Here is a 25,142-nt window from a genome sequence, read left to right as displayed (position 1 = left end):
GAAGCATGTAAACATTGTCTTAAATACTTCAGCAGTATTTAAGACTGTTCTCATTCTTCAGTTTCAACAGTAAAGATACCGAACTGTTGCAGATGTGTCTTAATCATCAACTTGTCTATATTTTATACCATTTTCAACATGAGTAATAATTGTTACATTAACATTTATTTTTCAGTGTTCGCCCACCAAAAAAGTCTTGGAAAACAATTACTAATTTATCAGGGGGTGAAAAGACGCTGTCATCCTTGGCACTGGTGTTTGCTCTCCATTACTACAAACCAACATCTCTCTACGTCATGGATGAGATTGATGCTGCTCTTGACTTCAAGAATGTTTCAATTGTTGGAAATTATATTAAGGTAGGGATAACCCAGCCTTTATGTATATAATTTACATTTGCACACTTGAAGTTCACCTCTGTGAATTTAAAATTTCCCTATGATCAGAAATATTTAAAAAAATGTAGCTAAAGATACTGGGGAACTTATAACAATTAACCCTTTCAGGGTCCAGATCCCTGATCTGAAACGTGTCCATAGGGTCCAAGAATTTAAAAAAAAATATTTTTTCTTATGAAATGGTAGAGAATTTTTTGTGAAGATAATAAAAAAAAGTATGAAATTTGATGGAAAATTGACGAAATTACGCCCTCGCGAATTTTTCTGTCACCAATATTTGCGCATTGGCAATTTTGCCCACTTTGACTCCCATTTTATGCCAATTACAGTATTCTAGTTGACCAAATTCTTAGCTATTTTACTAGTATGTCTTTTATTTTATCGCTTGAACACAAGAAATCACCCAGTCAACTATTTCAACTATCCAATCAAGTGATCGGAAATTGGTAATTTGGCCAGTTTCACACAAAGTTCAAAATATTTCAGTTTCAAAATAGGGTCCAGAATAAACAATGCAGGCATTCCTGGCACTAAAATAACGTTTCCTCTGTTTATTAGTTTCATTTCCAGACTTTACACACAAGTTCCATCTTGGTTTTTTATTCACATAGAAATTTTTATTCATACAAAAAATTAGAAGATTTTCTGTTATGCAATATTGTAATAATTGTATAAATATTATCAGCGCATTCATGAATGCACATTAGACCCACCAACTGGCATATATTGGACACGTGACATCATTTGTTTACTCTTGAACATCGTCAAAAATTTAACATTTCCGCTACTTTGAGCTCAGTTTCAGGCCATTTTCTGTACTAAAACCAATCAAAATCATCTCTATTTCTCTAATATATCTTCCATTCTATCAAACAAGACCAAGAAACCATGAATACAACAGTAAAAAACACATGAAAATACACCGCAAAGTCGCAGTTTTAATCCAAAAAATACAGTCTCAGTTTTTTTTTTTCATTATGCACTGTGTGCTGCAGGATTTGTTTTATATTGTGCACACTCACCACATAGATGCATTCTCTCATATCTAGGCCCAAATTTGCAGCTCACAGCTTATCTGAGTGAGCTAAGCTCATGGCATAGAACTGCTGCTTGGACCCTGGCTTCAAAGCCATAGAACTATGGGATGGACCCTCAAAGGGTTAAATGTTAAAGATAAGGTGAGCCATTGAATTAGTTAAATAGTGACAAGTCATATGTACATGTACAGCAGGTCCCTGCTTTAAGGCGTTTCGCTTTACGGCTTTCCGCTATTACGGACATTTCAAATTACAGTGGACCCTTGAGTTTTGCAAGCCACGTGCTTCATAAATTTTGACTTTCGGCAACTTTTTTCGTCAAAATATAGCCTCCCGGTTCGTAATTTGCCTCGCCATTCGTTGCTTGTCCGGAATGCGTATGAGTGGCCTCCCAGCGTCTGTGCCACACGAAGGCACCCCACACCATTCCCAGTCAGTGTGACATTGTTTATTGGCAAGTGAACATCACCCCCACGTATTCATACGATACATTTTGTGATAATCCATTGTTTTTTTGTGCTAGGAAGTGTTAAATAAGCCACCATGGGCCAAAAGAAAGCTCCTTGTGCCAATCCTTTGGTAAAGAATGTAAGAAACACAATAGAATTCAAGAAAGAACACACCAGCCAGGGTAATTCCCCACACACACCAGCCAGGGTACATCCCCACACACACGATTTGATTTGAGTGGGACTTGCACATGAGTGAATAGAATTATCAAAGCTTATTGCTTGGGGAGAATTGAAAATTGGGTTAGGCATGGGATGGTTTGTGAAGGACCTGCCTGGTATGGGCCAACAGGTCTGCTGCAGTGATTCTGCTTTCTTACCACCCAGGGTACTTTCCAACATACACTAGCCAGGGTTCTTGAGTGGGACTTGCGCACGAGCGAATAGAATTATCTAAGCTTTTTGCTTGGGGAGAATTGAAAATTGGGTTAGCCATGGGATGGTTTGTGAAGGACCTGCCTAGTATGGGCCAACAGGTCTGCTGCAGTGTTCCTGCTTTCTTATGTTATGTACACCAGCCAGGGTACTTCCCCCCACACACCAGCCAGGGCACTTCCCCACACACCAGTCATGGCACTTCCCTGCACACCAGCCAGGTCACTTTCCCACACACCAGCCAGGGTACTTCCCCACACACCAGATAGGGTACTTCCCCAAACCAGCCAGGGTACTTCTGCACACATCAGCCAGGGTACTTCCCCCCACACATGATTGGATTTGAGTGAGACTTGCGCATGAGTGAATAGAATTATCAAAGCTTATTGCTTGAGGAGCATTGAAAATTAGGTTGGGCAAATATTCTGTTAGTGGGATGGGTTGTGAAGGACTTGCCTAGTATGGGCCAACAAGCCTACTGCAGTGTTCCTGCTTTCTTATGTTCTTATGTACACCAGCTGAGGAAATTGCTTCAGAGGAGAAGGAAGAGAGAGGGAAGAAGGTGCCTTCTTCAAAGATTAAGGACATTTGTGCAAAGTGGAGTGAGGTGCAAACATTTGTGGAGGAACGTCACCCTAACCCTCTCCCCTCCTCCCGTTTTCCATACACCAACAAGAGTCTTCAGTGAAGGTAAGTGTAATGTTATTATTGTTTTATACTTGATTTCTCATTCTTTTTTGTATGTAAATCCATATTTAATATAAAAAAAAAAATTTTTTTAATACTTTTGGATGTCTGGAATGGATTAATTGGATTTACATTATTTCTTATGTGAGAAAATGGTTTCACCATTCGTAAATTTAAACTGTCACACTCTCTGGAACGGATTAATTATGAAATTCGAGGGTCCACTGTATTACCAAAACTCCCTATACGGCTCCCCCTGTCTTTCTGATGCAGTCACCGCGCCCCACCCGGTTTCTTTACAGTCTTCATGAGCACGTCTCCATTATGTCTGGAAACTTTCCAAAATTTGAAGTTTTAAAATTATTGCATATTTTATGTGCACTCTTATAATTATACTTGTGTTCCTGTACCTAAATAAACTTAGACACTGTGCTGGCATGCAGGCACACATTGAAATCACTAAGAGTGTCCCTCTAGTCTTAACACCTTAGTAATAATACTGATTTTTTTTTTTTTTAAACAAGTTGGCCGTCTTCCACCGAGGCAGGGTGACCAAAAAAGAAAGAAAATCCCCGAAAAGAAAATACTTTCATCATCTTTCAACACTTTCACCTCACTCACACATAATCACTGTTTTTACTGAGGTGCTCAGAATACAACAGTTTAGAAGTATACACGTATAAAGATACACAACATATCCCTCCAAACTGCCAATATCCTGAACCCCTCCTTTAAAACGCAGGCATTGTACTTCTCATTTCCAGGACTTAAGTCCAGCTATATAAAATAACCGGTTTCCCTGAATCCCTTCACTAAATATTACCCTGCTCACACTCCAACAGCTCGTCAGGTCCCAAATACCATTTGTCTCCATTCACTCCTATCTAACACGCTCACACATGCTTGCTGGAAGTCCAAGTCCCTCACCCACAAAACCTCCTTTACCCCCCCTCTCTCCAACCTTTTCGAGGACGACCCCTCCCCCACCTTCCTTCCCCTATAGATTTATACGCTCTCCATGTCATTCTACTTTGATCCATTCTCTCTAAATGACCAAACCACCTCAACAACCCCTCTTCAGCCCTCTGACTAATACTTTTATTAACTCCACACCTTCTCCTAATTTCCACACTCCGAATTTTCTGCATAATATTTACACCACACATTGCCCTTAGACAGGACATCTCCACTGCCTCCAACCGCCTCCTCTCTGCAGCATTTACAACCCAAGCTTCACATCCATATAAGAGTGTTGGTACTACTATGCTTTCATACATTCCCTTCTTTGCCTCCATAAATAAAATGTTTTTGTCTCCACATATACCTCAATGCACCACTCACATTTTTTCCTTCATTAGTTCTGTGATTAACCTCATCCTTCATAAATCCATCCGCTGATACGTCAACTCCCAAATACAGTGGACCCCCGGCATTCGATGGCATCGGTATACGTTAAATCTGGCATACGATACATTTTAACACAAAAATTTTGCCTCGCCACTCGTTAAAAAACCCGCCATGCGCGATTTGTCCGGGACACGTCCACATGTGGCCTGAACTGCCCCGTGCGTGCCAGTGTTTACAAGCCAGCCAGTGTGCTCGCATCTAAGCATACATTCGGTACATTCCATATTATCACAGTGTTTTTGGTGCTTGTTTCTGCAAAATAAGTCACGATAGGCCCCAAGAAAGCTTCTAGTGCCAACCCTTCGAGGAAAAGGGTGCTAATGACTATTGAAATGAAGGAGATAATGGCAAAGTATGAAAGTATAGTGCGTGTGTCGGAGCTGGCCAGGTTCTATACAAAACCCCAATCAACCATCGCTACTATAGTGGCCAGGAAAACGGCAATCAAGAAAGCTGTTCTTGCAAAAGGTGCATGTCTGTTTTCAAAACAGAGATCACAAGTGTTAGAAGATGTTGAGAGACTGTTATTGGTGTGGATAAATGAAAAACAGATCAGAGGAGATATCATCTCTCAAGCGATCATATGTGAAAAGGCTAGGAAGTTGCATGAGGATTTAATTGAAAAAATGCCTGCAACTAGTGGTAATGTGAGTGAATTTAAGGCCAGCAAAGGTTGGTTTCAAAGATTTAAGAATCGTAGTGGCATACATAGTGTGATTAGGCATGGTGAGGCTGCCAGTTCGGACCAAAAAGCAGCTGAAAAATATGTGAAGGAATTCAAGGATTACATAGACAGTGAAGAATTTAAACCTGAACAAGTGTTTAACCCTTTGACTGTCGCAACCCCCAGTCCTGAGGTGTCTCCTGGTGTCGCAAAATTTAAAAAAAAAAAATTATTTTTTCTTAGGACATGATAGAGAATCTTTTCCCGAATGTAATGACACAAAAAAAAAAAAAACGAAATTTGATGGAAAACTGACAGAATTATGCTCTTGCGAAGTTAGCGACCTCGGCGCTGTTTACAAATCGGCGATTTCGCCCACTTTGAGCCCTATTTTCGGCTAATTCCATTGTTCCAGTCACCCAAACTCATAGCTATTTCTTTAGAACTCCATTTTTTCTATCGATTGAGTACAAGAAACTGCCCATTTACCGATTTCAACTACCTAATAATGTGGTCAGAAATTTGCAATTTGGCCAATTTCACAAAAACTAAAAAATATGACAATTTCAAAATAAGGTCCAGAATGAACAATGCAGACATTCCTGGCTCTAAAATAACATTTTCTTTGCTCATCAGTCATGTCTCCAGGCCCCTCTGATATTACTCTTGCTTTCTATTTTGAATTTTTATTCAAACAAAAAATAGAAGACTTACTATTATACAGACTACTGCAATACTGTAATAATTGTATAAATAACATCAACCCATTCATGACTGCATATTAGAATGGCTAGTTGGACATTTATTGGACAATGGCATCATTTGTTTACTTTTGAACATTGGCAAAAATCAAACATTTCCCCTACTTTGAGCTCCATTTCTAGGTTCTTTTTATAGTAAAATCAATCAAAATTACCTCTATTTCTATAATATGTTTTCCATTCTATCAATTGAGACCAAGAAAACGAGAATACAACCATAAATTCTGTACGAAAATAGACCACAAAGTCAGCATTTTAATTAAAGAAAACGGTCGGAGTTTTTTTTTTCTCATTATGCACTGCGTGCTCCAGGATTTTTTTTATATGGTGCACACTGACCACACAGACCCATTCTCTCACATGTGGGCCTACCAGCTTTCTCCTGCTTGATTTGAAGCCGCTAGAATTTATGAGTACAGTGGACCCCCGCATAGCGACCTTAATCCGTGCAAGAGGGCTGATTGTTATGCGAAATGTTCGGTATGCGAATGAATTTTCCCCATAAGAAATAATGGAAATCAAATTAATCCGTGCAAGACACCCAAAAGTATGAAAAAAAAATTTTTACCACATGAAATATACATTTTCCTACACACAAAGAGAAGGATGCATGCACAATAGTAGAGTAGTACATGCACAATATATATTGTGCATGTACTACTCTACTAAATGAAGAATAAATGACACTTACCTTTATTGAAGATGCAGCAATGACTGATGAGACACTGTGTCCTGGGAATGCCTTTTCCTCCTGAGTACTGTAGGTCCTGTTTGGCATTTTCTTCCAGAACAGACCTTATCACACTGTGTATGCCACAACGATTCTTAAATCTCTCAAACCAACCTTTGCTGGCTTTAAATTCACCAATATGAGCACTAGTTCCAGGCATTTTTCCCTGTTCACCTTGGTGTTAGTCGACTGGTGTGGGTTGCATCCTGGGAGACAAGATTAAGGACCCCAATGGAAATAAGTTAGACAGTCTTCGATGACACTGACTTTTTTGGGTTATCCTGGGTGGCAAATCCTCTGGGGTTAATTGTTTCTTGGTATTCTCAATAAGCCACACCAACAACGGTGGTACAGCAGCAGCAGCAGCTAACGGTGGTACAGCAGCAACAGACGATGCTACAGCAGCAACAGACGATGCTACAGCAGCAGCAGACGATGCTACAGCAGCAACAGACGATGCTACAGCAGCAGCAGACGATGCTACAGCAGCAGCAGACGATGCTACAGCAGCAGCAGACGATGCTACAGCAGCAGCAGACGATGCCACAGCAGCAGCAGCAGCTGACGGTGGTACAACAGCAGCAGCAGCTGACAGTGCAGCAGCAGCTGACAGTGCAGCAGCAGCTGACGGTGGTACAGCAGCAGCTGTACCACCAATAGTAACGATGGTTGATTGGGGTTTATTATACAACCTGGCCAGCTCGGAGACACGCACTCCACTTTCATACTTATCAATGATCTTTTTCTTCATCTCTATAGTAATTCTCACCCTTATTGCTGTAGGGTTGGCACTAGAAGCTTTCTTGGGGCCCATGGTCACTTATTTTCCAGAAAAAATCACCAAAAACACTGTAATAATACGAAATGTTCCGATTGTATGCTTGGATGTTACCGCGGAGGCTGGCTGGTAAACAATGCCACCGGTGGAACTTGTGAGCGTGGCTCAGGCCGCACATTGGACGCGTCTCGGACGAAGGGCGGTGAGCGGGTTTTTGGGCGGTATGCGAGGCAAAATTTTTGCGAGAAAAGCGAGCGGTATGCGGATTGTACAGTATGCGATGCGTGCGGTATGCGGGGGTCCACTGTATATACAGTGGACCCCCGGTTAACTATATTTTTTCACTCCAGAAGTATGTTCAGGTGCCAGTACTGACCGAATTTGTTCCCATAAGAAATATTGTGAAGTAGATTAGTACATTTCAGACCCCCAAACATACACGTACAAACACACTTACATAAATACACTTACATAATTGGTCGCATTCGGAGGTAATCGTTATGGGGGGTCCACTGTATACGTCAAACACAGTACCTCGTAAGACATATATATACGGCCCCGACAGTCAAAGGGTCTAGTGGCTAACGCGACGGGCTGGAGTTTTGAGACTCTATGACCGCGGGTTCAATCCCGGCCGGGGTATGGTTTGGTTGCAATCGTGTCATTACGATTTCGTGAGTCTTGTTGACGGCAGTGAAGGGACTTGAGCTAGAGTTCGTCACGGCCACGCTAGCTGGAGATTCGTCTGTAGAAACTTGCATTTGTGGTCACAGTGGTGCCTGTGCTAACCTTCCTATGGTGTAGAAATATATCTAGTTGGACGAATCTTATTGTGGCTAGCTGGTCTAGTGGCTAACATGACTGGCTGGAGTTTTGAGACTCTCTGACCGCGGGTTCAATCCCGGCCGGGGTATGGTTTGTTTACACCATGTATTTGCCCCCAATGTGAAAAATTACCTAATTGTAAAGAAATTAGACTTTAAGTGCCTCCTGGTATTAGAGAATGCCCCTGGTCATCCTACAGACTTGGCAGAGTGACTTTCTGGGGACATGAGCTTCATTAACCCTTTGACTGTCGAAAGGCCCAATCCTGAAGTGTCTCCTGGTGTCGCAAAATTTTCGGAAAAAAAAAAATTATTTTTTCTCATGAAAATGTTAAGATTATTTTTCTGATTGTTTTAGTCCAAATTTTTTTTTTTCCCTTCATTATTTACTGAGATATGGAGCCGTGAAGTTTGCTGAAAATGATCTGTGAACGGCCACAGCGGCAACTGCCGCTCACCCGGTAAACTTTGATTTACTTGTATTCGATGGTTACTTGTTTTTTTCACTATTTTATTTTTTCACATAACTTTTGTTGCCTGTGAGACCGAATTATTGTGCAATGTTCAAATATACACTCGTTGAATGTAACACAATTATAGCAAAAACACTCGTATCATTATAAAGTTGCTAAAACTTGTTTACACAAACAAACAATGTAAAAAATTGTTTATTACGATTGTTCTATAATATATATGCATATGTACAATCACTGGACACTTTTCTAGAACTGCTGCAGCTTGTGGAATTCCTTGAAACATGGGTATAAGCACAATGGAGTTTTATACTCCTCACTTATAAAACGAGTGTCGCTTCTGTCAGGCCTTGTTTTGTCTGAAAAGTGTAACATACGTAACAGTAACACAAATCTGTTCACTGGTATAATGTCACTGAAAGCAGGGGTTGAAATCAGGCGGTCTGTCGCCCAGTATGTGTTGACACTGTGCTTATACACATGTGGCATAAGCATTATTGTGGCAAAGAACAAATACATCTCTGCCACAGTTGTGTCCTTTCACTGGTGTAGGCGTGATCTTGGTGACAGAATAGTGTTTGCCATGGTGTACTCATAGTATGTATTGCTTTCCCTGACAATAATGTCCATCAGGGGTTCATCGAAGAACAACTGAAAGCATTCCAGTTCAGTGGGATTGTTCCCAAGTGTACATGGTGGCCGTATTCCACTTTGTCCTCCATCAAAGTCATGGGGATTGGGAACAAACTCGTCATCTTGCTGCCAATCCCAGATGTGGTCAGCTGGTGTGTTCTGGATATTGTAATGTGGTTGTGCTGGTTGTGGTTGTGGTTGTTGCGGGAGTGTGGGGTGGGGTGAGGCTGGTTGTAGTTGTGCAGAGACAGCAGCGAGGGTAGTAGCGTGGCCCGCTGCTGGTGTCACATGACTCGTGCCACCATCACTATCACCACCACCGCCTGCTGCCTCACTTGCATCATTGATACCCATCATAACAATATCGTCATCTTCACTATCAGGTTGTGGCGTAGAGCCACGGGATGTGCTCCAAGATGTACTCCTTCCTCTTGGAAGAGCATATGGCACACTACCAGACCGCATGCGACGTCGTATATACTGCCGCTTCACTGGGGAATATTCACCCTCACCCTCACTGTCACAGCTAGAACTGCTTTCAATAACCTTGAAATCACCATCACTATCACTTTCACTTCTCACATCTGAGTCTTGTACACGGGCAAATAGTTTCCTCTTTCGTCCTGGTACAGGTGAACATGAACGAGCTGGCCCAGCACCAGAGGTGGAAGGTTGTGGGTCATCTGGGTTTTCATCACTAATTACGTTATCCTGGGCACTTTTTTCGGTCACACTCACTTCAAAACCAGGGAATTCACTTTCACTGACACTTTCATCGCTGTTTGAGCTATCACTTGGGAACAAAAGACCTCCAATCCGTCGTGGAGTGAGGAACTTCTTACCGCGAGGCATGGTGAAAATGGACTACCAAGATGGCGTTCCCACAGTGCACCGCTGAGTCCTAGATTTTTTTCTCAGGGTGCACACCCACTAAGACCCATTCTCTCTCATGTAGGCCTACCAGCCCTCTCCCGCTTGATTTGAAGCCGCTAGAATTTATGCGTATAGATACATCAAACACGGTATCTCCCATGACGTATGTATACGACCGCGACAGTTAAGGGGTTAAGGTCAAGTTTTTACCTCCTAATACCACTCCTCTCCTGCAGCCCATGGACCAGCAGGTCATTTCCAACTTCAAGAAACTGTACACAAAAGCTGTTTCAAAAGTGCTTTGAAGTGACCACAGACACTCGATTGACTATTAAAGAGTTTTGGAAGGATCACTTTAATATCCTCAATTGTGTAAACCTTATAGGTAAGGCTTGGGAGGGAGTGACTAAGAGGACCTTTATCTCTGCTTGGAAGAAACTGTGGCCAGAATGTGTAGACAAAAGGGATTTTGAAGGGTTTGAGGCTAACCCTGGGAATCGTATGCCAGTTGAGGAATCCATTGTGGCATTGGGGAAGTCCTTATGGTTGGAGTTTAGTGGAGAGGATGTGGAAGAGTTGGTGGAGGAGGACAATGAAGAACTAACCACTGATGAGCTGCTAGATCATCTTAAACAGCAAGAGGCCAGACCTGAGGAACCTGCTTCGGAGGAGGGGATAGAGAAGTTGAAGAAGTTGCCTACTTCAAAGATTAAAGAAATGTGTACAATGTTATTGCAACCCTGGAGTCCAAATGGCCTGTTATCCTGGGTGTAAAGGGAGCAAAATAAACACAGCAGAAAAGTTTTGACTTATATTATCCTTCACCAATTTAGAACAGCAATATGTACACTATATACAGTGATAGGTATTAGTGCACTCTGCGGTAAGCAAGGCAGAAATAGAAGCCACAAGAGAGCAGACCGTGCTTCAACCAGCTCTAGAATGGGAATGACAAGGGCAGACAGGAGAGTGGTACCCACATAACCTCTGCGATTTCCAAAACCATCTTCTTATTGGCTGGAACCTGGTCACTAGTTGAACGACGGGGCCCCATCATCAACTCTCAGCAACCTGGTTCGCTGGTTGGGGGAGATAGCCAGTAAATGAGGGTGTGTACATGCGCCGAATAAAGGTTACGTACTCTTTGCATGCCACACTCCCTCCCCGAAAAGGCTCAGGATTAGGCTGCCACCTCCGAGTGGTAACCGTGCCGCCATGGCACAAAATAATGGGACCGCCTTTCCTCTCCACCATCCAACTCTTAGATAGAGCTCAGCTTTTCTCGTGACAAAAAGCCAAACCCTAAATTCAGAGTGAGACAGCAGTCAGTCGGGCTTGCATAAGTCCAAGATACAGGCGGACGGTAGCCCGCATCCCCTCACTAAAAAAAAACCCCACACCAGGGGATAAAAAAAAAAGCTTAAAAGGGGTTACCACAAGTAATCTAACATCCTAACCTAAGTAAATAATGGTATTAGACTCTAGATGAAGAGTCTGCCAACATATTTTCTTTGCCGGCAATATGTACAATAGTAATATTATAAGGCTGCAGCCTTAGTGTCCAGTGCATGAGCCTTGTGTTGTGGTTCTTCATGGTTTGGAGATATACTAGAGGATTGTGATCACTGTAGACGGTGACCACCTGCGATGTCTGGCCCACATAAACATCGAAATGCTCCAAAGCCAGTACCAGTGCGAGGGCTTCTTTTTCAGTGGTAGAGTAAGCCCTCTGATGCGGCTGGAACTTGGCTGAAAAGAAGGCTACAGGCTGCAACTCCTAGTTCCCGTCTTGCAATAGTACTGCCCCAACCCCAGACTCGCAAGCATCAACCTGTAATGAAAAAGGTTTGGAGAAGTCTGGAGACAAAAGAATGGTTGCAGTACACAATAATCTTTTTGCTTTGTCAAAAGAAGTTTGACAATCTGGGGTCCAATTAAAGGGAACTTTTTGACTGGTAAGAGAGGTAAGAGGGGCTATAATATCTGATAAATTCTTACAGAATCTTCTGTAAAATCCTATCATGCCTAGGAAATGTTGAAGAGATTTCCTATCATGAGGAACTGGATAATCTTTAATAGCAAGAACTTTAGCAAGTTTAGGAGCAACTTTACCACTACCGACTTCATGGCCTAGAAAAGTGACAGTGGCCTGGCCAAAGGAAGATTTAGGTAAATTAACTGTTAAATGGGAACTCTGAAAGGTCTCAAAAAGAGCCTTAAGTCTAAGTAGGTGTTGATCCCAAATATCAGACACCACAACAATATCATCTAGGTATGCTGCCGTGCCTTCAAGTCCTTTAATAGCCTGATGGATAAGTTTCTGGAATGAAGAGGGGGAATTTTTCATTCCGAAGGGGGTAACTGTGTATTGATAATGACCTCCTGGAATTACGAAGGCAGAGATTTCCTTTGCCTTATCCGTCAAAGGTACCTGATAGTAACCTTTAACCCTTTGAGGGTCGACAGGCCCTCTCCGAAACTCGTTCTCAGGGTCGGCCAAATTTCAAAAAAAAAAAAAAATATTTTTTCTTATGAAAAAATAGAGTATTTTTTTCTAAACATTATAGGCTAAACAAAAAAATTTTAACGTCAATACTTACCGAGATATGGAGGTGTGAAATTTGCCAAAATTGAACAACATATGGTAACATCGCCGACTGCCGTCACCCGGTATTTTTCTATTTACTTTTTTATGTACTATTTTCAATTTTTTTTCAATTTTTCTTTTTCTGAGTAACTTTTATGGCCTCTGAGGCCAACATGATCAGTATTTTGTAAGTTATTTCTTTTTCAATACTACACAATAAGGGCGTAAACACTGTTGTCATTATTTTGTTTACAGAAAATATTTACACAAACAAACAATATGAAATGTTGTTTATTACTACTTTTCTATATTTTATATACACATATACAGTCACAGGACATGTTTCTAGAAGTTCTGCAGCCTGTGGAACTCTTTGAAACATGGTGTCATGCACAGTGGAGTTTTGCACTCCTCACACATAAAACGAGTGTCTCTGCGTTGTTGTGGGCGTTTTTTTGTATGTGAACAGACGTAACACCTCTTCTGAGCCTTTTTCTTCAAAGCAGTAGCAGGCAGTTTTACCAGGAAGTGATCACCATGCTTCAGACGAGCAGGTAGTTGTTGATAATTTGGTGGGCAGTCAATTGCAGGTGCATTTCCTTGGTACTTGAATACTATTTGCCTGATGACAGACAAACAGAATTCGCCATACTGTGGTTTGTTTCTGGTGCTCATCTTATACATATTATAAGCATTGAGCATGGAAATGTCCAGAAGATGGAAAAACAGTTTGATGTACCACTTATAACTCTTGCGAACACAATCAGCAAACCCAATCTGCATGTCACATTTGTTCACTGAACGCATGTTGAAGGTGTAATCAATCACAGCTGCAGGTTTTAGAATGGGTTCATTTCTCTCTCTATGCTGCCTGCCACTGTCTGCCATTTCATTAGGGTGAATTGATGACAACAGTGTGACATCTCGTTTGTCATGCCACCGAAATGCCATGATGTCATTGGCAGCAAACGCCTGCACCTCACCTCTGCGAGTGCCAGCATCAAACATGGGCATATGTTTTCGATTTGCACGCACTGTGCCACACACATCTGTCATGTTCACTCGCAAAAAATCACTGAGTGAGGGGCTTGTGTACCAGTTATCTGTATATAATATATGCCCCTTACCAAGGTATGGTTCTATCATTGTTCGAACCACATCACCTGAGATGCCCAATAACTTCCTGGTATTTTGCAATGTATAACTTCCAGTGTACACAATAATATCCAATACCAGACCACTGTAACAATCACAAAGCACAAACAACTTTATACCAAAGTGTTTCCTCTTGCTTGGTATGTACTGCTTGAAAGAGAGTCTTCCTTTGAACAGAATCAAAGACTCGTCAATTACAAGCTTCCTGAAGGGATAAAAATGAGTACTGAATTTCTGTTTCAGATACACAAACACATTCCTAATCTTATATAACATGTCAGTTCTGTCAGGCCTGGTTTTATCTGAGAAGTGAAGCATACGTAACATTAGCACAAATCGATTCACTGGCATTATATCACTGAAACCTGGTGTTGCAATCAGGGGGTCTGTTGACCAGTATGATTTCACTTTGTGCTTATACACATGTGGCATAAGCATTATTGTGGCAAAGAAAAGATACATCTCAGCCACAGTTGCCTCCTTCCATTGGTGTAGACGTGATTTTGGTGAAAGTATTGTGTTTGCCATGGTGTACTCGTAGTATGTGTTGCTTTCCATGACAATACTTTTCATCAGTGGTTCGTCAAAGAATAACTCGAAACATTCCAGTTCAGTGGCATTGTTCCCAAGTGCACAAGATGGCCGTATTCCACTTTGGTTGCCATCAAACTGGTGGGGATTTGGAACAAAATTGACAGCTTCCTGCCAATCCCAGGTGCGGTCTGCTGGTGGGTACTGGACAATGACAGGTGGTTGTGGTTGTGGAGGTTGTGGTTGTGGAGGCTGGTGTGGTGGGGGAGTGGGGGATGGTGGCCTTTGTTCTAGATCAGCTGAGGCAGCGGCGTGGGTGGCAGCGTGGGTGGCAGCATGGCCCACTGCTGGTGCCTCACCGCCGGCACCACTACCACCACGCACATTTTCCATCCCAATTGCAACAGTATCTTCGTCATTTTCACTGTCTGTTCCTGTTGTACAGCCACGGGATGTACTCCGAGATACACTCCTTCCCCTTGGTATAACATATGGCACACTTCCAGAGCGCATATATCGTCGTATATACTGACGCTTCACTGGGGAATATTGCACTTCACTATCACTACTGGAACTAGTTTGAAGAGCTTGTAGTTCATATTCACTATCACTATCATCACCCATGCTCTCATCTGAGTCTGGGATTTGGGAAAATAGAAGTTTCCTCTTGGGTTCTGGAACAACTGAACGTGAACACGAGGGCCCAGCACCAGAGGTGGAAGGCTGAGGGTCGTCTGGGTTTTCTTCACTATTACCGATATTATGGTCATTAGTTTCGGTCAAAACCTCACTAAAACCACGAAACTCATCTTCACTGGCACTTCCATCACTATTAGAACTGTCACTGGGGAACAAAAGTGTCCCAATTCGCCGAGGAGTGAGGAGCTTCTTACCGCGAGGCATGGTGGACATTGTTTACTAAGAGGGCATTCCCACAATGCACCACTGGGTCCCAGATTTTTTTTCTACCGCGCACACTGACCACGCAGACCCATTCTCTCACACCTAGGCCTATCAGCCTTTTCGCGCGAGATTTGAGGCCGCTAGAATTTATGCGTACTAGTACGTCAAAAACCCCTACGCGTAAGACGTACTAGTACGACGAAAACCCTCAAAGGGTTAAGGAGATCTAGCTTGGACACAAAAGTAGCCTTACCCACAAAGTCAATTGCATCATCCAAACAAGGAAGAGGGTAAGCATCTGTAATTGTGACCTCATTCACCTTACGGTAGTCTGTACACATACGAAACCCTCCATCAGCCTTCTTAACAAGGATGCACGGTGAAGCCCATGGACTAGATGACTCCTCCACTAAACCATGCTCTAACAGAAATTCTACTTCCTGCTGAAGTAGCCTCTGCTTTTCAGGATTAGCTCTGTAGGGGGAGAGTTTAACAGGGTTAAAGTTTCCCACATCTACATCATGATAACCTAACGTACACTTTTTCGGCACATCCGAAAAAATACGAAAAAATATTAGGATATGACTGTAGAAGGTCAGTTAAACTTGTTGCTTGCGTTTCAGATAATCCCTCCATTAAAGGACTTGGATCCTTGAGGAGGACAGAATTTGAAAGTTTAACTTTAATTTCAGAGATAGAGTGCAAAGAATCAGTCGTCCTCAGAGGTAGAGGAGCACCCAGTGTAATATTTGCACTGTACATAAATTTTATGCAAAGGGACAGAATATATAGCTCCTCCAAATGCTTCCAATAAAACAGAGGAATTCAAGGAAGTGTTCTTTGAAAGGGGTAATATTTCTTCTCTTATAAGTGAGCAATATGCTCCAGTATCTCTAAAGGTTTTTACTTAAGTTGTTTCTGAGTTTTCCTGAAGGGAAATAAGACTCTTGCAATAATAAGGGGCCATACCTTTTTCTACTTCTCTCGGGGACATGTTACTAGGGATTTTAGAGATTTTCCCAATGGGTTGGGGTTTATGGGGGCAGTTGGGACGGATGTGACCTACTTTATTACAGATGAAGCAGACGACAGGCTTGCCCTTTACTCCCTGCTGACGTTGCAACTGGTGTCGCTCTGGCTGGTGTCTCTCTGGATACTGTTGTCGAGATGCACCATGAGTAGTTTGTCTTAGCAGGTGGACCATAAGTTGAGAAGCGCGGCTCACCAGGTGACTTAGTTGGCTGTCGTAGATGTTCTCCCTCCAGCTGGCACTTCATTCTCCAAGGTTGACGATCTCTGCTCATGCCAGGCTGTTGAAAAGAGAGACGGGACCGCTTGGACAAGGAGCGGTTAGTTTCGAAGGTATCAGCCAACCTTGCTGCCTCCAATGCAGTGGTTAAGTCACGATCCTGCAGAAAGACTGGAACCTCTGGTCCCACAGACTCCAGCAGGTTATCAATCAGAATAAATTGTACCAGCTCCTCAAAGGAGGTGGCACCACTTGCTTTATACCAGCTGGTAAAAGCTTTGGTTTGCTGTCTCACAAAATCCACCAGGGATTGACCAGGCTGCCACCTGCTTAGTTTGAAAAGCTTTTTATATTTGGCTGGGATACATGTATATGCTCCCAACACTGTGGTCTTCACTACTTGATAATCAGAAAATTCAGCGTCATTTAATGCTGACGTAAATTCCTGTGCATTACCAAACAATGCTGTATGAACCAATGATGCCCAATGCTGTTCTGGTCAACTCAAGGCTCGAGCCTGATTTTCGAAGCTTTCGAAAAATTGTTCTGGTTCGGCCTCATTGAAGTGGGGAACAACCTGTACTGCTTTCTGTAAACTAAAATCATTTACAGAATGCGAAAACTGCCTCCTTTCTCTTTCCCTATCAAATTCTTCCCTTGTGAATGCTCTCTGTTCCCTAGTCTGCTCAAGATTGATTTTTGCCAGCTCAAGTGCCAACGCCGCTGATTCACTTCTAGACAACCCTGCTGCACTAGACTGACCATTTTGCTCCGTTGGTGTATCATCTTCCTCCTGCGAGAACATAGTAGTTTTTGCCCTAGCTCCCGTAGAGGGAGGAGTCTGATGTGCCATCTCTTCTTCTCGAAGTTTGTCAGCAATCAGTGAGCGCAGTTGCGCAGCTGTGAGCGTGTGTTTGTATTTAATGCCAATGGAACGAGCAATTTGCCAACAACGCTGTAGGGACAATTTGGGAAGGTTATGCAAAGTATATGCCGACACCAGACGTCTGACTCGTCTAGGTGACATAAGTTATTCGCTATGCACAGTACGATTGCATAATAGCCCAACGTAATGTTATTTGCAGAACACGCTTAGCTATGCACAGTACGATTGCATAATAGCCCAACGTAATGTTATTTGCAGAACACGCTTAGCTGTGCACAGTACGATTCCAGAATACGCATACAAGGTGGATACACAATAGCAAAGTTGACTGCAACTGACACGCAAAATTTGTAAAGCAGTGCCAGACAACAAGCTACACACTGTTCTACGAGATTGACCATAGCGAAGCAAGCACACCGGACAAGCTAGTAGTGAGCTGTTGAACGATCACACAATAGCAAGGCTGACCATAACAAAGTAACTGACACGCAAAATTTGTAAAGCGTTGGCAAAGCTAATGCAATGCCAGACAGCAAGCTGCACAATGTTCCTGCTACCAGCTTCACCCTAGGCTCAACCATTTCCCTAAGTCCAGCTCCAGCTCTTGGACAGGCTACCCATATTACAACCCAGGAGTCCAAATGGCCTGTTATCCTGGGTGTAAAGGGAGCAAAATAAACACCGCAGAAAAGTTTTGACTTACATTATCCTTCAATTTAGAACAGCAATATGTACACTATATACAGTGATAGGTATTAGTGCACTCCACGGTAAGCAAGGCAGAAATAGAAGCCACAAGAGAGCAGACTGTGCTTCAACCAGCTCTAGAATGGGAATGACAAGGGCAGACAGGAGAGTGGTACCCACATAACCTCTGCGATTGCCAAAACCATCTTCTTATTGGCTGGAACCTGGTCACTAGTTGAACGACGGGGCCCCATCATCAACTCTCAGCAACCTGGTTTGCTGGTTGGGGGAGGTAGCCTGTAAATGAGGGTGTGTACATGCGCCAAATAAAGGTTACGTACTCTTTGCATGCCACAAATGTGGACAAAGGTGAAAACCTTTGTGGATGACAATCACCCTCACACAACTATTGCAAGCCGTGCTGGTGACTATTACAATGAGTGTTGTGAACCACTTTAGAAAAGTCATAAAGGAGCGAGAGGTACAATCCTCTATGGACAGATATGTTGTGCGACAAAAGTCCACTGAGTCTCAAGGTGGTCCTAGTGGCATTAAAAGAAGAAGGGAAGTAACCCCAGAAAAGGAAGGGGATTCCCCTTCTAAATAATAACAACTTCGACACTCTCCCCTCCTCCCATCCCATCAACCATCACCAGATCTTCATTAAAGGTAAGTGGCATGTATTCTATTGTTAGTAGAGCACTACTAACTGTGCATGTCCTCTTCAGTTTGTGTGCATTAAACTTAATATTTCATGTGGTAAAACTTTTTTTTTCATAGTACCTCTGGGTGTCTTGCACGGATTAACACTTTGACTGTCGGGGCCGTATATATATACGTCTTACGAGGTACCGTGTTTGACGTATATATACTCATAAATTCTAGCGGCTTCAAATCAAGCAGGAGAAAGCTGGTAGGCCCACATGTGAGAGACTGGGTCTGTGTGGTCAGTGTGCACCATGTAAAAAAAATCGTGAAGCACGCAGTGCATAATGAGAAAAAAAAAACTCCGACCGTTTTTTTTAATTAAAATGCCGACTTTGTGTCTATTTTCATATAGTATTTATGGTTGTATTCTCGTTTTCTTGGTCTCATTTGATAGAATGGGAAACATATTATAGAAATAGAGGTAATTTTGATTGATTTTACTATAAAAAGAACCTAGAAATGGAGCTCAAAGTAGGGGAAATGTTTGATTTTTGCCAATGTTCAAAAGTAAACAAATGATGCCATTGTCCAATAAATGTCCAACTAGCCATTCTAATATGCAGTCATGAATGGATTGATGTTATTTATACAGTTATTACAGTATTGCAGTAGTCTGCATAATAGTAAGTCTTCTATTTTTTGTTTGAATAAAAATTCAAAATAGAAAGCAAGAGTAATATCAGAGGGGCCTGGAGACATGACTGATGAGCAAAGAAAATGTTATTTTAGAGCCAGGAATGTCTGCATTGTTCATTCTGGACCTTATTTTGAAATTGTCATATTTTTTAGTTTTTGTGAAATTGGCCAAATTGCAAATTTCTGACCACATTATTAGGTAGTTGAAATAGGTAAATGGGCAGTTTCTTGTACTCAGTCGATAGAAAAAATGGAGTTCTAAAGAAATAGCTATGAGTTTGGGCGACTGGAACAATGGAATTAGCCGAAAATAGGGCTCAAAGTGGGCGAAATCGCCGATTTGTAAACAGTGCCGAGGTCGCTAACTTCGCGAGAGCATAATTCCGTCAGTTTTCCATCAAATTTCGTTTTTTTGGTGTCATTACAATCGGGAAAAGATTCTCCATCATTTCATAAGAAAAAATAATTTTTTTTTTTAAATTTTGCGACACCACGAGACACCTCAGGATTGGGGGTTGCGATAGTCAAAAGGTTAATTTGATATCCATTATTTCTTATGGGGAAAATCAATTCGCCTTTCGATAATTTTGGTTTACCATGAGCTCTCAGGAACGGATTATTATCGTGTACCGGGGGTCCACTGTATCTGAAGACATTCACTTCTTCCATACTCCTCCTCCCTAATTTGATATCCAATTTTTGTCTATCTAAATCATTTGATACCCTCATCATCTTACTTCTTTTTATGTTCACTTTCAACTTTCTACCTTTACACACTCCCAAATTCGTTCACTAATCTTTGCAATTTTTCTTTAGAATCTCCCTTAAGCACAGTATCATCAGCAAAAAGTAACTGTGTCACTTCCCATTTTGTATTTGATTCCCCGTAATTTAATCTCACCCCTCTCCCGAACACCCTAGCATTTACTTCTTTTACGACCCCATCTATAAATATACAGTGGACCCTCGCATAACTTTGGCATCACATAATGTTAAATCCACTATAATAGCGATACATTTTATCGCTAAAATTTTGCCTCGCATAGCGCTAAAAAACTCGCTCAGCGCTATTCGTCCGAGACGCGTCTATGTGCGGCCAGAGCCAGCCTCACATGTTCCACTGGTGGCATTGTTCACAAGCCAGTCTCCGCGGTAACATCGAAGCATACAATCGGAACATTTTGTATTATTACAGCATTTTTGGTGATTTCATCTGCAAAATAAGTGACCATGGGCCCCAAGAAAGCTTCTAGTGCCAACTCTACAGGAATAAGGGTTTGAATTACTATAGAGATGAAGAAAGAGATCATTGCTAAGTATGAAAGTGGAGTACGTGTCTCCGAGCTGGCCAGGTTGTATAGTAAACCCCAATCAACCATCGCTACTATTGTGTGCAAGAAAACGGCAATCAAGGAAGCTGTTCTTGCCGAATGTGCAACTGTGTTTTCGAAACAGAGATCGCAAGTGATGGAAGATGTTGAGAGACTCTTATTGGTGTGGATAAACGAAAAACAGATAGCAGGAGATAGCATCTGAAGCGATCATAAGTGAAAAGGCTAGGAAGTTGCATCAGGATTTAATTAGAAAAATGCCTGCAACTAGTGATGATGTGAGTGAATTTAAAGCCAGCAAAGGTTGGTTTGAGAGATTTAAGAAACGTAGTGGCATACATAGTGTGATAAGGCATGGTGAGGCTGCCATTTCGGACCACAAAGCAGCTGAAAAATATGTGCAGGAATTCAAGGAGTACATAGACAGTGAAGGACTGAAACCTGAACAAGTGTTTAACCCTTTCAGGGTCCAAGGCCCAAATCTGGAGTCACGCACCAGTGTCCAAGAATTTTCAAAAAAAAAATTTGTTATTTTTTCTTATGAAATCGTAGAGAATCTTTTTGTGAAGGTAATAAAACAAAAAGTACGAAATTTGGTGGAAAATTGACGAAATTATGCTCTCACGAATTTTGATGTGTCAGCGATATTTACGAATCGGCGATTTTGCCGACTTTGACTCCCATTTTAGGCCAATTACATTATTCCAATCAACCAAATTCTTAGCTATTTCACTAGTATTACTTCTATTCTATCGATTGAGCACAAGAAATCGCCAAGTCAACTGTTTCAACTACAAAATAAAGTGATCGGAAATTGTTAATTTGGCCAATTTAACACAAAGTTCAAAATATTCCAATTTCAAAATAGGGTCCAGAATAAACAATGTAGGCATTCCTGGCACTAAACTAACATTTCCTCTGTTCATTAGTCATGTTTTGAGGCTTTACAAATAAATTCCATTTTGATTTTTTATTCACATAATGAATTTTTATTCACACCAAAAAATAGAAGATTTACTGCTATGCAATACTGTAATAATTGTATAAATATCATCACCATATTTGTAAATGTATATTAGACCCACCAGCTGACGTGTATTAGACGTGTGAGGTCGTTTGTTTACTCTTAAATATCGGCAAAAATTTAACATTTCCGCTACTTTGAGCTCAGTTTCAAGCCATTTCCAGTGCTAAAACCAATCAAAATCATCTCTATTTCTGTAATATGTCTTCCATTCTATCAAATGAGACCAAGAAATCGCAAATACAACTATAAAAAACATACGAAAAAACACTGCAAAGTTGCTGTTTTAATCAAAAAATCATGATTTCAGTTTTTTTCTCTCATACACAGTGTGCTGCAGGATCTGTTTTATGTGGTGCACACATACCACATAGATGTATTCTCTCATATCTAGGCCCAAATGTACCACTCACAGTTTATCAGAGTGAGCTGAGCTCATGGCGTAGATCTACGGTTTGGACACTCACCATAAAGCCGTAGATCTACGGGACGGACCCTGAAAGGGTTAACCCTTTGACTGTCGCAGGCCCCTTTCTGAAACTGTCATTCTATGTCGCAAAATATTTGAAAAAAAAAAATTATTTTTCTTATGAAAATGTTAGGAATATTTTTCTGAGTGTTTTAAACCTAAAAAAAATTTTTGCCATCAGTACTTACCGAGATATAGAGCCGCAAAGTTTGCATAAAGTGACGTGCGTACGGCAACAGCGGTGACTGCCGCCCACCTGGTATTCTTTTATTTACTCTAATTCAAAAGTTTCTTGCATTTTTCAATATTTTTCTGTTCCAGGTAACTTATGTGGCCTGTGAGACCAATGTAAGGTGCATTGTTCAAATATACACTCATTGTTTTCAACACAATAACAGAACAAACTTTATCACTATTAGTTTGTGTATACACTTTGTTTACACAAACAAACAATACAAAACAATGTTTATTACTATTGTTCCATAATATATATACATATGTACAGTCACTAAACACGTTCCTAGAACTGCTGCAGCTTGTGGAACTCTTTGAAACATGGGTATATGCAGAGGGGCACTTGACACTCCTCACGCTTAAAACGAGTGTCTCTGCGTGTTTGTGGGCGTTTTGTGGTATGTGTACATAACACCTCTTCTGAGCATTTTTCTTGGCAGTAGTAGGAGGCAGTTGTACGGGGTAGTGATCACCAGGCCTGAAACGAGATGACGTGTGTTGGTAATTTCGTGGGCGCTGGTCTATTGCAGGTGTTGCTCCTTGGTACTTTGCGATTATTTGTCTGATTACTGACAAACAAAATTCACCATATTTTGGTGTTTTGTTGGTCTTCAACTTGTATATGTCATAAGCATTTAGCATAGAGATATCAACAAGATGGAAAAAAAGTTTTATATACCACTTATAACTCTTGCGTACACAATCTGCAAACCCAATCTGCATGTCACATTTGTCCACTAAGCGCATATTGAGTGTAGTCCATGACAGCTGCAGGCTTTAGAATGGGTTCATTGGTCTCTCTGTTGTGCCTGCCACTGTGTACCATTTCGTTTGGGTGAACTGATGTCAACAATGTGACATCACGTTTGTCATGCCACCGAAATGCCATGATGTCATTGGCAGCAAAGGCTTGCACCTCACCTCTGCGAGTGCTAGCATCGAACCTTGGCATATGTTTACGATTACCACGCACTGTGCCACACACGTCTGTCAAGTTCACTCGCAAGAGATCACTGAGTAATGGGCTCGTGTACCAGTTATCAGTAAATAACATATGCCCCTTAACAAGATATGGTTCCATCATTGTTCGAACCACATCACCAGAGATACCCAATAACTTCATGGTATCTCTCAAAGTATTACTGCCAGTGTACACAGTGATATCCAAAACTAGACCACTTCTGCAATCACACAGTACAAATAACTTTATACCAAAGCGTTTCCTCTTGCTTGGTATATATTGCTTGAATGAGAGTCTTCCTTTGAATAAAATCAAGGACTCATCAATAACAAGCTTCCTGAAGGGATAAAAATACATGTTGCACTTTTGTTTCAGGTACATAAACACATTTCTGATCTTATATAACCTGTTGGTTCTGTCAGGCCTGGTTTTGTCTGAAAAGTGTAACATACGTAACAGTGTCAGGAAACGATTGACACCTATAATGTCACTAAAACCTGGAGTTGAAATCAGGCGTTCTGTTGCCCAGTATGTGGTGAGAGTGTGCTTATACACATGTGGCATAAGCATTATTGTGGCAAAAAACAGGTACATCTCTGCCACAGTTGTCTCCTTCCACTGGTGTAGCCGTGATTTTGGTGAGAGAATTGTATTTGCCATGGTGTAATCATAGTATGTGTTTGTTTCCCTGACAACGATGTCCATCAGGGGTTCATCGAAGAATAACTCAAAGCAGTCCAGTTCACTAGCATTGTTCTCAAGTGGACATGATGGCTTTATTCCACTTTGTGTTTCATCAAAGTCATGGAGACTGGGAACAAACTCGTCACCGTCCTGCCAATCCCAGATGCGGTCTGCTGGTGGGTTCTAGATATTGTACCGTGGTTGTGGTTGTGCAGGTTGTGGGAGTGTGGGGTCGGGTGAGGCTGGTTGTTGTGCAGAGTCAGCAGCGTGGGTAGTAGCGTGGCCCGCTGATGGTGCCACATGGGCTGTGCCACCATCACTATCACCACCACTGCCTGCTCCCTCACTCACATCATTCATACCCATCGTAACAATATCGTCATCTTCACTATCAGGTCGTGGTGTAGGGCCACTGGATGTGCTCCCAGAGTTTCTCCTTCCCCTTGGAACAACATATGAAACACTACCAGACCGCATGCTACGTCGTACATACTGCTGCTTCACTGGGGAATATTCACCCTCACTGTCACTAGAACTGCTTTCAATGACCTTGAAATCACTATCACTATCACTATCACATTCACTGCTAACATCTGGGTGTTGTACACGACCAAATAGTTTCCTCTTTCGTCCTGGTACAGGCGAACGTGAACGTGAACAAGCCGACCCAGCACCAGAGGTGGAAGGTTGTGGGTCATCTGGGTTTTCATCACTAATTACATTATCCTGGGCACTTTTTCCGGTAACACTCACTTCAAAACCTTGGAATTCACTGTCACTGACATTTTCATCGCTGTTAGAGCTATCACTTGGGAACAAAAGACCTCCAGTCCTCCGAGGAGTGAGGAACTTCTTACCGAGAGGCATGGTGAAAATGGACTAAAAAGATGGCGTTCCCACAATGCACCGCTGGGTCCCAGATTTTTTCACAGGGTGTACACCGACCAC

The 25,142-nt window shown here is 41.9% G+C and overlaps 1 protein-coding gene across 3 annotated transcripts in view; it reads left to right on the top strand.

The window, feature by feature from the left end:
- Nucleotides 1–25,142, top strand: part of glu (structural maintenance of chromosomes 4-like protein gluon) — a 429,361-nt gene that overhangs the window by 331,353 nt on the left and 72,866 nt on the right. For all 3 annotated transcript variants that reach the window (XM_070083815.1, XM_070083816.1, XM_070083817.1), the window contains one exon: nt 176–359. In XM_070083815.1, the coding sequence (XP_069939916.1) occupies nt 176–359 (184 nt within the window). The remainder of the gene's footprint in view (nt 1–175; nt 360–25,142) is intronic.

Source organism: Cherax quadricarinatus, chromosome 10 (assembly GCF_038502225.1).
Source record: "Cherax quadricarinatus isolate ZL_2023a chromosome 10, ASM3850222v1, whole genome shotgun sequence".
Lineage (NCBI taxonomy): Eukaryota > Metazoa > Arthropoda > Malacostraca > Decapoda > Parastacidae > Cherax > Cherax quadricarinatus.
Note: the sequence above shows the minus strand (reverse complement) of the source record. Positions and strands in the feature narration are given on the sequence as shown.